Below are 13,814 nucleotides of genomic sequence, written 5' to 3' on the forward strand. Positions count from 1 at the left end.
GTTTTGCTCATTTTTAATTGAGTTGTATGTATTCTTTATATTAAATTATAGGAATTCTTTATATATTTTGGATACCAGTCCTTCATTAGATATATGTATTTCATATATTTAATATTTTCTCTTAGTCTATGACTTGTCTTTTCATTTTCTTAACAGTGTTTTATGAAGAGTAGTTGTTTTGAAAATTTGATGGAGACCGATTCATCGATGTTTTTTTAAAAATAATTTTATGATAGGACACAAAAAGCCTATCTAAGAAATCTTTGTCTGCAGCAGGGCACAACATATTTTTCCTGTCTTCTAAAGGTTTTATAGTTTTAGCTTCTGCATTTAGGTTTATGGTCCATCAAATCATAATTCTTGTATATGGTTTGAGATAAGGGTTGAGTTTCATTTATTTCCAGATATATATCTGGTTATTCCAGAATCATTTATTGAAAAGACAGTTAGTTGTTAATTGAATTACTTGGCACTTTTATTAAAAATATATCATGCAAGTCTATTTCTGGAGTCTATTATGTTCCATTTATGTATGTGTTTGTTCTTAGAATAATACTATGCTGTCGTTTTATTTTGTCTTGAAATCAGAAAGACAACATCTCCAACTTTGTTTTTCTTTTCCAAAGTTGTCTTGGCTATTCTAGGTCTTTTGCATTTCCATATACATTTTAGAATCAGCTTGTCAGCTTTGATAGAAATGCCTGCTAGAATTTTGATTGGGATTCCTACCAGCGTGTGTGAGAGTCCAGTTTCTCCACATCTTCACCAGCATTTGATATATCCTGTCTTTTTTATTATAGCCATTCTATTGGGTCTGAAGTACTATCTCAATGTAGTTTTGATTTGCGTTTCCTGAATGACATGGTATTGAGCATCTTTTTATGTGTTAATTGACCATGTATGTATCTTCTTTGGAAAATGTCTTTCAAATCGTTTGCCAGTTTTTATTGCAGTTTGGTTTTTCTTTGTTGAGTTGCAAGAGCTCTTTATATATTCTGTTTATTACTCTCTATTATAAACTATATTGTGGTCCCCCCCCCAAATATGTTAAAGTCCTAACCCCCCAGTACCTGTGAATGTGACCTAATTTGAAAATAGGGTCTTTGCAAATGTTATCAAGTTAGGATGAGGCCATTACTTTATTTTCTGTTTCCTACAAAAAGGAAGTAATGAATGGAAACTAATATCTGAATACCTATAATGTTGTAGTGACTTTACTACTGGGGGTTTGACATAACTCACTTAATGTTAACAGAAATTCTGGGAGGTAGGTATTGTTCACCCTGCTTTATAGATGAGAAAACCAAAATTGCAAATTCATAAAAGTGGAAGTCGAGATTTCAAATTTAAACTGACTACAAAACCCATGTTTTTTGCCACTTTGATTTTCAGGGATCCTTGCTGTTTTACAGATGCAAATCGCTAGGTCTTCTACCTCCATGAGAACCAGAGAAGCCTCCACTTCTGGGTACTCTGTAGACAGCTTCCTTCTAAGAGTTATTTTGAAAACAAATGGGAGGGGGAAGTCCTGTGACTTAAAAAGGACAAATAATTAAGAAAGCCACTCCCTTAAATCAAGCAGGCTCCTCAAGATATGACTGTGTTCCTTACCCATTTCTATATACAGACAGATTTAACATTAAATAGACCATCTCACTGCTGCTAGTATGCCTGTTCTCAGAGAAAATGTTTAAAATATAAGAAATGTTAGGTACCTGGCAGGAATAATAGCCACAATATTTTGGTCATATGCCACAATCTGTTCTAAGTGTTTTATAAACATGATCTCATGTAATCTCTGTAACAGTCCTCTCTAGGGTAAGTAGAGTATTCCTATTTCATATTTGAGGGAACTTGACCAAAATAAGAGTTGATCCAGGTTTGTCTGGCTCTAGAGCTCATTTACTACAACATACCAACTCAGAGGATTTATAGAGAGGATTTATATTGGGGATTTATTACTACTCATGGGGGTTATGGCATACCCAGCACCAAGCACATAAACCATCTCTACCTGGAGGCGATGACCGACCGCGTAGCATTTTATTCTCTGCAGTGCCTGCATGCGCCATCGCATTTGACCGTGCCTGCAGAGGGAACAGCACAGTGCAGGCACATTGGGGGATGACACTTGTCATACTGTGCCTAGGAGGTACAGTTTGGTTCAGAGCATCGCACGATCCCTACCTTTCAGATAGTAGAACATTGACAGTGGAAAATTCTGAACTGTTACACAGTTCTCCAGAGTCTTTGGGCGCCACCCCATGCCAATGAGGCTGATCTCTAGCAAGGCCATTAGTCTTCCTCTTTGTTTCCTGCTGGCTGACAGGCAAGGTAGGCTCCCTTTAGCTGCCCAGAGGTCTCTGTATCCCATCACTCATTTCTCACATTATTTGCTGTGCCTTTCTTGTGTTTTTCTGTTTTAAACTTGGTCGCTGGACTTATGAAGTATATAAATTGCCTAAATACATAACTATATTTAGTATGCCATAATTTTGATAAATTTCAAATATATATTCTTTTGAAAAGTTCTTTTTTTAAAGTTATAGCATTAAAATACATGACATTCTTATACTGAGAAAACAAAGGAAATGGGAGTTTTCATTTTTGAGCTGAAATGTTTCTTGCACTTTGTACGGAGACATCTCAGATGGTGTAAGGGTAAAACCACATTCTACTGTTATTCTGATGGCTGTGATGTACATAGGACAAGCATTAGCTCCATCTTATTGTTGAGAAAACGGGCTTAGAGAAGAAAAATGTATCTTAGGAGGTATGGTACCATGAACTAGTTTTCCCAGCTTTCTGTCTCCCCTAGATGAGTTTATAATTGAATTAGGCAGAAAATTATTATTATCAGGATTTATAGGAAACATTATTATATATAGGATTAATTATGTAAAAAATCATTTTGCAGATATTGAAAATGAGTCAAGAAAAAGTTGAAATATTTGAAAGTAAGTTGTCAGAGAGAGAAAGGAGAAAGCATTTGACATCTGATCTTAATACCATACAGAAGGCTTTGGAAGTTGAAAGTGAGGTATTTTGTCATTTAGGATGTAATTTTCCTCTTTTTACATTTGTAATTTAGGTATTTCATGTTATCATTTATTTTAATTTTCAAATAAATTATAGTTATAGAATATTTATTTCTATTAGTAGTAATGAGGTGACTATTTCCTCATGCTGAGTTCTAGCACTAGCCAAGAACAGCCCTTTACAAAGCAGGTGTTTATTATGGTGGTCATAGTGTCAGGGGCTTGTGTCTCCTTTTAACCACTTGTCCTGACATCTTGGAAAGGTCTGTCAGGAGACATACCCAGCCTATCTTTGGAAGAGACCCGGAGGTGAGTTCATGGAAGTTTAGAGCATCAATTTAGAGGATGGTGACATTTGCGGGGTAGGTGAAAGCCAATGCATTATCCCAAATCCCATCCTGCTGACCTATAGGAATTTTCCATGAAATGAGATATGAAATTGATACCATATGCCCTCTTCCTGTGGTTTTTGGTGGCCACTCCTTACCTTCTTTCCTTTTGCCCAATGCCTTCCTTGTCAGCATTTTCTCCCTCTCTGATCTCAAGGCTTTGGGAATATACCAAGTTGCTCCTCTCCTGAAGTAAACTTTATATCACCTATTCCCCTCATAGAGCACGATAGACTGACTCTCAGGCCCCAATCATCCACCAATCAAAATACTGTATATTCATATCATCAACGTAGAAGTTATTAAGAATCTACATCTAGCCCAGCCAGCATGGCTCAGCGGTTGAGCATGGACCTATGATCCAGAAGATCGAGGTTCAATTCCCGGTCAGGGCACGTGCCCAGGTTGTGGGCTCGATCCCCAGCAGGGGGCGTGAAGGAGGCAGCCGATCAATGACTCTCATCATTGATGTTTCATTCTTTCTGTCCCCCCTCTCCCTTCCTCTCTCTGAAATCAATAAAGACATATTTAAAATAAAAATTAAAAACAGAATATACATCTAACTAAAGTATTTTCTCTCATGGAAAAAAAAATCAGAAGATTAGAGGAAACCTTAGGTGACTAAGTCATTGAATATACATTATTAAGGAAGGTAGCATAATTTGTAGTTAAGAACACAGAGTTTGAATCTTAGCTTTACCACTTCCAGGCTATGTGAATTTAGACAGGCCACTTAAGTTCTCTGAGCCTCAGTTTCCATAATCCTACCTCATAAGGTTGTCAGAATTTTGAGATAAAACACGTAGCACATTATTCTATAAAAAGCAACTTTTAAAAAAGATACATTTAAAAGCAGCTACCATAACCCAGGAATTGCTGAAGAATTTACCTCTATATAAGCCTTGCTTAAAGTAGGAGTGACTCTCCAAACCCAGGCTTTCAGCCTGCGAATGATAGAAATTAAGAATGCTCAGTTTAATTAACTGATTTAAGTAACCTTTACTTTAACCAAGAAAGGAGCCTACTGCTAGAGGATAGGTTGAAATAGTATTTAAACAAGAAATTTGTCAGGATCATTTCAAAGATTCCTTTTTAGATATATTAAACCTTTTATGGGGAAATTCTTATTTTATTCTACTAAATATCTTCATTTCTTCATCAGGATTTGCAAAAATCAAAATCAGAACTTACATACCTTTATAATGAAATTCAAAGCCTTCCAGGGGCAGAAGACCATTTTTTAATAGCATATAACCTGCTACAAAGAGAGAATTCTGAATTAGAAACAAAGGTGAGACCGAATTATTAAGTATTTAAATGTTCAGTGTGTGACATATCTTTTATGAGAATAAGATCAAAGGAAATTAATTTTCAGTACTAGATGGCTTGGAAATTGGAGTTTCTTTTATTATTATAAAATAAGTTACCATATAGTGTGGGCTGTAAATCAAGTTGAATTTTAGGATAAATATTCAGACTTCAGCCAATACTTTATTCTTAGGATCAATCAATCTTTTTTTTTTTTTTAACATTGAATCAGCTTCCTGATGTCTTAATTTTTGGAGCATATACTATAGAATTATCATATGATCCAGCAATTCCACTTCTGGGTATACCCCCAAAAGAGTGAAAAGGAGGGTCTCAAAGAGATGTTTGTGCAACTGTGCTCGTAGCAGCCTTAGTCACAGGATCTAAAAGGTGGAAGCAGCCCAGTGCGCACCAGGGGGTGAGTGGACCAGCAAATCGTGGTATATGCATGCAGTGAAATACTCAGCCTTAAAAAGCGGAAATTCTGCTGCATGCTATAACATGATGGGAAGCGAAACAGACCAATCACAGAAAGACAGATACTGTATGAGTCCCTGTACGTGAGGAACTTAGAGCAGCTGAAATCATCAAGACAGCACGCAGGGTGGTGGTTGCCCAGCTGGGGCGCAAGAAGAATGGGGAATGGGGAGTTCCCGTCTGATAGGCGTGGCGTTTGTTTCACAAGATAGAATAAGAGCGACGGGGGGTGGGGGGTGGGGGGGGGTGGGGTGGGGGGGTGGGGGGTGGGGGGGGTGATGGCTGCACAACAGTGTGAATACTGATGCCACTGAAAACCGTTAAGACGGTGAATTTTATGTTAGGTGTATTTTACCACAATAAAAATGAGAAAAACATATAAACAAATAAAAGTTTGCTTAAATATCTTGGACTTTAAAACTTAGAACCAAAACAGCTTTCCCAGTTATACTGAAATTAGGCTCATACTTAGAATTAGGGGAATATTTCAATGTCCTGACCCCAGTTAGTTCCCCACGTGTGAAATGGCTGTCAGACCAGGGTCGGCGCAGCGCCGGCCGGAGAGGCTGCCTGTAGTGTCATTTCCAGGGTCCCACCTATTAGGTTATCACCAAGTCCCGGCTGAAATTTCTTTCCTCAGTCACTGTCTTGATCTTGGTTAAAATGGTAAGAAGGAGGGAAGGCCGGAACACAGCAGGTAAGATATATTGTGTTATATTTTAACACCACATGTAAAGTGAAGGGTTAAACCGAGGCCTAATTTACCCGATATGAAGTTGCTACCTGAAAGCAAGGAGCAAGTTGCCGAGGGATTGGGACCTGGATCAAATAGCATGTGACCTAAGGAAGGGAAAAGCCCAGAACACAGGGTTTGTTGCCTGGGAGGGCAGATATGTAGGACGCGGCCTACATCGAAGCTTTGGAGGACGTTATAGTCTGTACCACACACTGAAGTTTCTCTTCGGAGAAGCAAAAAAGCCTAGGAGACCAAACAAAGGAATCTCTGAAAGTACCTTAAATTGATCTTTAGAATTCCATTCATTGTGTTCATAAACCCAAACACATCCATATGCCTGTGGTAAAAATGGGTTAGATTATATAATAACTGCAAAGTATTAAATTGGAAGAACACTTCAACTAGGATGTCAATTTCTATTACTTAAGGCAATAACTGTTTAATCATTTAATGCAGTCAATATATTTTTTCACAGTTATACGTAAGAATATGCAAAATAGAATATTTGTCTTTTTAATTAACTTCACAGGTCTTGAAGCTTGCAGAAGAATTTGAACAATTATATCATTTTACTGTAGGGGCAAATACTGAAGCTGCTAATTTTATTACTAGTGAAAATATCTGTAAAGATCTCATGTCTAAAGTACCTATTTCGGAAGTAGAGATTCAAAGCCCAAGGGAAGAAAGGAAGGAACTCTGGTAAATTGAGAAAATCCCATATCACATTAATTATTTGGGGGTATATTTTATTGGGCTTGATCATTATAATAATTTGGCATTCAATTTCAAGTGATGAGTGGAAAAATTAGTTATAAGCAAGCATTCCCCAAAGTTTATCTCCTGGTGCAATGTTACATTTTAAAACTTTTTCCTGCCTTTAAAAATAAATATATGCTTTTCACAGAAAATTTGTAAAGCATGAAAAATTATAAGGAGATTATAATAAACCATAATTCCCACCATGGAGAGATGTTAACATCCTAAATTTTCTTTCTTGTCTTTTTTTCTGTACACATAAATATATATGTGGGGTTTTTTTTACATAATTAAGACTGTACTCTGCAGAGAGGTTTGTTTTTTGCTGTTTTATTTAACATTGTTTCTGATCATTGTTTTGAGAACCTTTTTCTTCCTCTCTTTTTTTTAATATCCTGGGTTTTTTGAAAATACATCTTTATTGATTTCAGAGAGAGGAAGGGAGAGGAAGAGAGAGAGAGAGAGAGAGAAACATCAATGATGAGTTGTCACTGATCGGCTGCCTCCTGCCCACCCCCGACTGGGGGTCGAGCCCGCAACCCAGGCATGTGCCCTGACCGGGAATCGAACCGTGGTCTCCTGGATCCTAGGTCAATGCTCAACTGCTGAGCCACGCCGGCCGGATTCTTTCTTCTTCTATCTTGTCCTCTAACTCTTGTATCTACTTTTTCACCAAAAGTATCTTTCGCAGAAACTTTGAGGCTTGGGTAGATGCGCTACTCTGTTTTTGCACACAAACTAATAGATGCAATCAAACTTTGCCTGGGCAAAAGCCTAAAATTAGATCATTGAAAGGAAACAATATCCGCCAATTTTTACTTATATACCATACTAGAGGGTACATCATCAATGAACTGGGAAAATACTGTGTAGGTGCAGCCAAATTTATATCTTAATGAATGTTCTAAAAGAGGAGATTGTTTTGCCAGTTTGGGGCCTCTGAATTTTATTGTCTCTTACAAACTGGTTTTTAAATTTAGAGTGAGCTCTGAATCCAAGATTCACAATCATGAAGCCTACCTAGTTGCAGAAGGGCGAAGACCATATTGGAGAGACGGTGAGGAATAGGTGTGATAGTGGTCACAAGAGCAAAGAACCAAGGAGCTAGGTCACAGCATTTAGGTTTGTTGTGGGGAGAAAAGAAAGTCTGGTTTTGACCATTAGAATAGTGCACAGTAAAGCCTTGATATACGGACTAATTCAGGAAAGGGGGTGTCTGTGAAAGCCGAAAGTCCATTATATAATAAAGTAGGTTTTCCGAATGTGTATGTTAAAAAATTGACAAGTTAATCAGTTTTCACTAATGTAGACATGTTTATGTAATTAAAAGTGCACAGAAAAGTTTTCTATATGTATTACAGTAAATTTAAATTTATACTGAATAGGTCTAGTAAATGCGGGCATTCATCAGTCACTGCGAGTAAACATGCACATGGCTGGGGTGTGGCTTAGTTCGTGTGGGAACATTGGACTACATGCATTAAAACTGCTGCAGAAAGCCACACCATGGTACAACAAACCAATTACCTACCGAGATGTGGTGTGATCCTGTGCCAGTCATTTGCCACACATTGTTTACAGGCAGTGACTCTTGGATTTAAATATGTAGGCTATAGTTCTAGATATGTAGTACTTATTTATGTTGCTGAAATTACGTCAGTGTTTTTTCTGACATATGGCCTATTCACTAAAATTTGTTAAAAATAACAGTGAATTACTAACAAAAAAATAACCTGTTTAATTATAAGCAAATCTTAGTTAAAAGCCTTTTAAAATTAACAGGATGAAGGGACATCTGTAGTATTTTGAACAATAAAAAAATAAAATAAAAGTAAATAAAACAACAACAAAAATCAGGATGTTAATTTTCACATATGACAAATGGACCAGAAATTTTGTCCATTGGTCCATTAAATCAAGGTCCACAAAATCGAGGGTTTACTGTATGCACACACTTCATCCTTTACATTTGCCTAGCTTGTGTCTACTTACCTCTCAGGCCTTAGATTACTTACTATTATTTAATCTAATCAGTTGTTCACTTATCATTATTTCTCATTAAATTGTACACTCCTCAGGGCAGGGATTATGTCCTGTTGTAGCCCTAGTGCCTGCCACAGTGCCTAGTGCTTACTGAGTGATTTTTTTTTTAATCTTTATGAGCTCTATCTGCCCAATGCCATATTAAAAATGAAAAACTGACTGAAACTGGTTGTTTGAGTGTAGACAAAAGTCTATGATGTGTCATCTGCTGCGAGTGAGTAAAAAAATAAGACTCATTTGTTTTTAAGGTTTAATTATGAGAATAAGATAGGCCCAACTGCCCTGGTTCAGCGGTTGAGTGTCAACCTAGGATCCGGGAGATCGCGGTTCGATTCCGAGTCAGGACACATGCCCGGGCTGCGGGTTCCATCCCAATCAGGGGCGTGCAGGAGGCAGCCGAGCAATGACTCTCTCATCATTGATGTTTCTCTCCCTCTCCCTTTCTCTCTCTGAAACCAATAAATATGTATTCAAAAAAAGAAAAAGATAACCAACCTGCTATAGAATCCAAGTGGAAAACCTTGCTTGCAGTATTTTCTTGACTGGTAGATTTTTTCCCCCTCCATATTCTGCCAGTAGAATGAGCATTTTGATAGTCTTTTATTGTTCTATTTAACCAAGTTCTGAACTAGGAGAAACTAAGCTGAAGGAAAGTCCAGAGGAGGCAGTAGAGGAGGGCACTTTTCCAAGAGAGAGGCAGAAAGAGGACTCGCAGCAGAACCAAGATATGAAAAGTGAAGAACAGCACTTTACCTTGAAGCTTGAGGAAGTTGTGAGGCTTAAAGAAGAGCTGAGCCGTATAAATCAGAGCCTCCTTCAGTCTCAGAGATATGGGGGTAATACCGAGGTAGGTGCAGTAAACTCATGCTCTGACCAGGGCCATTTCCTCTGATCAGCTGTGGATAAAAATATTTTTTTATATCATCATTAAATGTATATTTGTTAAACAATATCATAACCACAGCTTGAATGGTAATAAGATAGCAGCCAAAATCTGAACTAAGCCCATCAGTTGATGTACTTTGTTATAAAGGGTTCTTAGGTTCCATTGAGGCTCACCGGGGGAAAAAATGCTGATTACTTGTCGCTGTCCACCCTAGCAGGTAGGATAGGGAATGACAGGATTTGTGCCACATTTTCTACTCTTGGTACTTAGCTCAGATGTACAAAATACTTTGTTTTGGAGAGAAAAGACCACAGATGCAGAACTGTTTTAAACATGGCTTTTGCTATTTACCAGAGATCTGCCTCCAGGAAAAATGAAAGGAGTGACCACCAGTCACACTTCAGTTCTTATACCTCAATTTTACAGGTTAATTCTTGTACAAATTAAGATTCCCCTACACATACCTTTCTGACAACTATTTTGAGATCCAGTAAACAAGATAGCTGTGGACCTCATGGAAAAGAAATAACATATTTGTATTTTGAACTTTACATTTCCCAAAGCACTGTAACACCCACCATTTCATTTACTTCTTTAAGCAGGCCAGGATAAAAATACATTTTAGACAGATTTTTTTTCCTGCAGTGAGCTGAGCAGTGATGATTTCAGAGCCCCTTTCTGTGTAGAGGGTTCTTTGACCTACTGATGAGTATGGATTGTTCTTTTTAGTTCTTGGTGTTTGTGCAGTTTTGTGGTCTGCACCCTGTTGTCAGATTAGAGTGTCTAGTATCTAGCTGCTCTCTGTGTGTGTTGTGTCTCCTTCATTTCATAATGTGCAGATTTAAGCAACTGTAGGCTGACATCAGATACCACACTCTAAAGAATGCTTATGTGGGTAAATACATAGAAAAAGAACTGTGAGAGCCTCTCTAGTGTGTGAGCTCTTTCATTCATATGTATTTGTGTGAGGTTGTGACAGCTGAATTCTAGATGTTACTTTCCCAATATTCTTGAAACAAGCTTGAACCACCATGAAATCTCAATTTTACACATTTAAAGCCCAGCTTCATGGGGTTTTAATAACATTATTGAGTATTTTTGAATAACATTATTGAGTATTATTGAGTATTTACTATGTTCTAAGCACTATACTGAATACCCAGTATGTATTAAGCAGCACAGTGAGGCAGGAATATTATTGTTTCTACTTTATAGATGAGGAAACTGAGGCTTTACAGAGGTTAAAATAATTTGACCAGAACTTGACCTTTAAAAGAATTTTTTTCAATTACAGTTTACATTCAGTGTTATTTTGTATTAGTTTCAGGTGTACAGCCTAGTGGTTACACAAAATAGGCTAAAAACGTGTTCGTTCCATTGGTATAAATTGCTCCTTCTTTTGCATGTCTCTGTTTTAGTATGTTAAGTAGCTAAATAGGCTACTGATTATTAACTAATCGTTAAAATCTGCTGTGTGATAGTTACGTAAAAGGCGAGCGTGGTGATCAAGCTCTCCAGGCCTCAGGAAACTCTTGTTTCCAGGTGAAAGAAGGCAGTTAGGCTGAAGGAAGGTCAGCAGCCTCAGCAGTAATGGGGAGTGTGGCTGCGTGCTTGTCCCATGCCAGCGTCATGCTCAGTCCTTGCAGGCGCTGGCTAACCCTTTATTCCATCCAGTAGTTGTCATTTTATCCCCATTTTAAGATGAGAAAAATGAAATGTTAGAAAGACTATGTAGTTTTCCAAAATCACCCAGTTAGTAAGTGGTAGATTCAGGATTCAAACCCAAATGTCTCTAATTCCAAAACTATGCTTCTTAATAATTGCCTTGTAATTCCATTAAAGAATTTTCTCTAGGGATCTTAGACACTTGTAGCTCTAAGGCAAGCAAATTGGATTTAGATCGCCTTTCTGGGCGAACCCCGATAGGAGTTTAAGGGCTAACAGGCCGTGGGAAATTCTGTGTCGTAATTCTGTTGTAAGCAAGCTAGAAAGAGAGTAATGGCATGGGCTTTTCAAAAGCCACAGACCGGAGGCATGCCGGACTGGGGCCCTGGAAACCCCGAGTGTATCTTATCTGCTGAACTGGATAAGGTTGAATTCTTGTCTACCCGGCACACCTGTGTGTGCCCACCTACGACGAGAAAACCCTAACGACTTCTCCTTTGGTCACAGTCGTCTGACTCTACTGAAGAGGCCTAATTTTTACTCTAAAATTGTCCGTGCTTCTGTTCCCCTTCACTGATATGAAAAATAAGAAAGTTAATTGTCTATGCGTAACTGCCTTTGTTCACATCGTTTCTTTGATATTTTTACTCTAATGTAACGGGAGCTGTATGACCGTGTGCCACCTGACATGTGAATAATCACGTTGTGACAATCGGTTCTGGCAGCCGGAGCCCATGTCTTAGCAGGAGCCTTTCGAACGGTCCACGTTTCTCTTTGCAAATGTTTGCCTTAGAGTCCATCATCTAGAGAAAAGCCGAAGCACCAGCAGCAAGAGGAAGTACAACAGCTTCGCCAGAACCTGCAGCGCCTGCAGGTCCTGTGCAGCTCGGCCGAGAAGGAGCTGCGGTACGAGCGGGCCAGGAGCTTGGACCTGAAGCAGCACAACGCCTTCCTTCAGGAAGAAAGCGTCGCGGTAACTCGGGGGCATGGCCCGGGCGGTCCGGGGCCCGGGGGCGGGGCGACATTTCTCACTCGCCTTTATAATTCCCCATATATAGTGTCCATAGGCGGGTGGACGAGGTGAGCTCTCTGGTTAACTTTAAAAAAAAGAAAGAAAGAAAAGCTTTGAGCCAGGAAGTTCTGTTTTCACATAAGGTAAAGTAAGCTTTGTCTCAGCAGCTTTGTCTGTGAGCCCTGCCTCGTATGTCCGTCCATTTGCCAGGTTCTGATATTCCTTAGGATGTCACCCATCCATGTGTTTATTCAGTAAATATTGATTAATCATCTACTTTAGGCACTTGGGTAGGCCTCGGATACTGAGGAGTAAAACACGTGGTCCCTGATGGGAATTTAGAGTGAGGAGGAAGGAGGTAAACAACTGGACAAATACATGTTTAATTATAAATGGTGGTAAGTTCTATGAAGGAAATAAATGTGCTATAATAAGTAAAAAGTAAGTAAGGAGACCTCTTCAGATTAAATGATCATGAAGGTTTTCTGTTATAAGTGATGTTTAAGCTAAGACCTGAAGAAGAGACAGGAGCCAAACCATACCATAAGGAGGGAAAAGGGAAAGCATTCCTAGCGGAGGAAACAGTGGCGTCTGTTGTGTTGGAAACTCTAAATAAAACCAGCGCGGCCGGCCGGCACGGCTCAGTGGTTGAGCATCTACCTACGAACCAGGAGGTCACGGTTCCATTCCCGGTCAGGGCACATGCCTGGGTTGTGGGCTCGATCCCCAGTTGGGGGCGTGCAGGAGGCAGCTGATCAATGACTCTCACTGATGTTTCTATCTCTCTCTCCCTCTCCTTTCCTCTTTCTGAAATCAATAAAAATGATAGATGATAGATAGATAGATAGATAGATAGATAGATAGATAGATAGACAGATAGATAGATGATAGATAACCAGTGTGACAGGAGATCAGTGGAAGCAGGGGGCATGACAAGATGATTTTAAAAAGGTCTGCAAGGGCTGGATCTTACAAGGCCAGGCAAGCTGCTGGGATTTGTTCCCGGAGTGATGAGAAGCCACTGAAATATTTAAGGAAGGGAGTCAAGTAGTTCAATTTATGTTTTAAAAAGAACACTTTGGCTGCTGTGCAGAGAACAGATGAGAAGGGAGTAAAAATGGAAATGGCAGGGCCAGGGTCAAGGCTATTGCTGTGGCCAGGTCTAGAGAAGATGATCTAGACTAGGGTGGTGACATAAAAGGCACAAATGGATTGATGCAGGATCTGTTGTGGAGGCAGAGTGACAGCTTGCTCTGAATTGGCTCCTGATGGAAAAGGAAGCCTCACGGATAACCCTCAGGTTACTGGCCTGAATAGAAGGCTAGATGGTGGCATCATTTACTATAATCAGGAAGACTAAGAGAAAATTTTGGAGATATGGGCAGATAAAGGAGTTTCACTTCGGCAGTTACCTGGCATAAAGGTGGTTTAAATCATGAGAATGATCCAAGAGAGACGATGACCCACTGTCAAGGCCTAGTTAAATCCAATCACATTTAGAAGT

At 39.0% G+C, this 13,814-nt stretch overlaps 1 protein-coding gene across 8 annotated transcripts in view; it reads left to right on the forward strand.

The window, feature by feature from the left end:
* The window catches only part of CCDC30 (coiled-coil domain containing 30), a 56,346-nt gene that overhangs the window by 14,169 nt on the left and 28,363 nt on the right, over positions 1-13,814 (forward strand). For all 8 annotated transcript variants that reach the window (XR_013999415.1, XM_081145362.1, XM_081145363.1 and 5 more), the window contains one exon: positions 12,092-12,271. Coding sequence is in view for 7 of the 8 variants with exons in the window: in XM_081145362.1 (XP_081001488.1) it covers positions 12,092-12,271 (180 nt within the window). In the remaining variant the exon portion in view is untranslated. The remainder of the gene's footprint in view (positions 1-12,091; positions 12,272-13,814) is intronic.

This window comes from Miniopterus schreibersii, assembly GCF_964146895.1.
Source record: "Miniopterus schreibersii genome assembly, chromosome: 8".
NCBI lineage: Eukaryota > Metazoa > Chordata > Mammalia > Chiroptera > Miniopteridae > Miniopterus > Miniopterus schreibersii.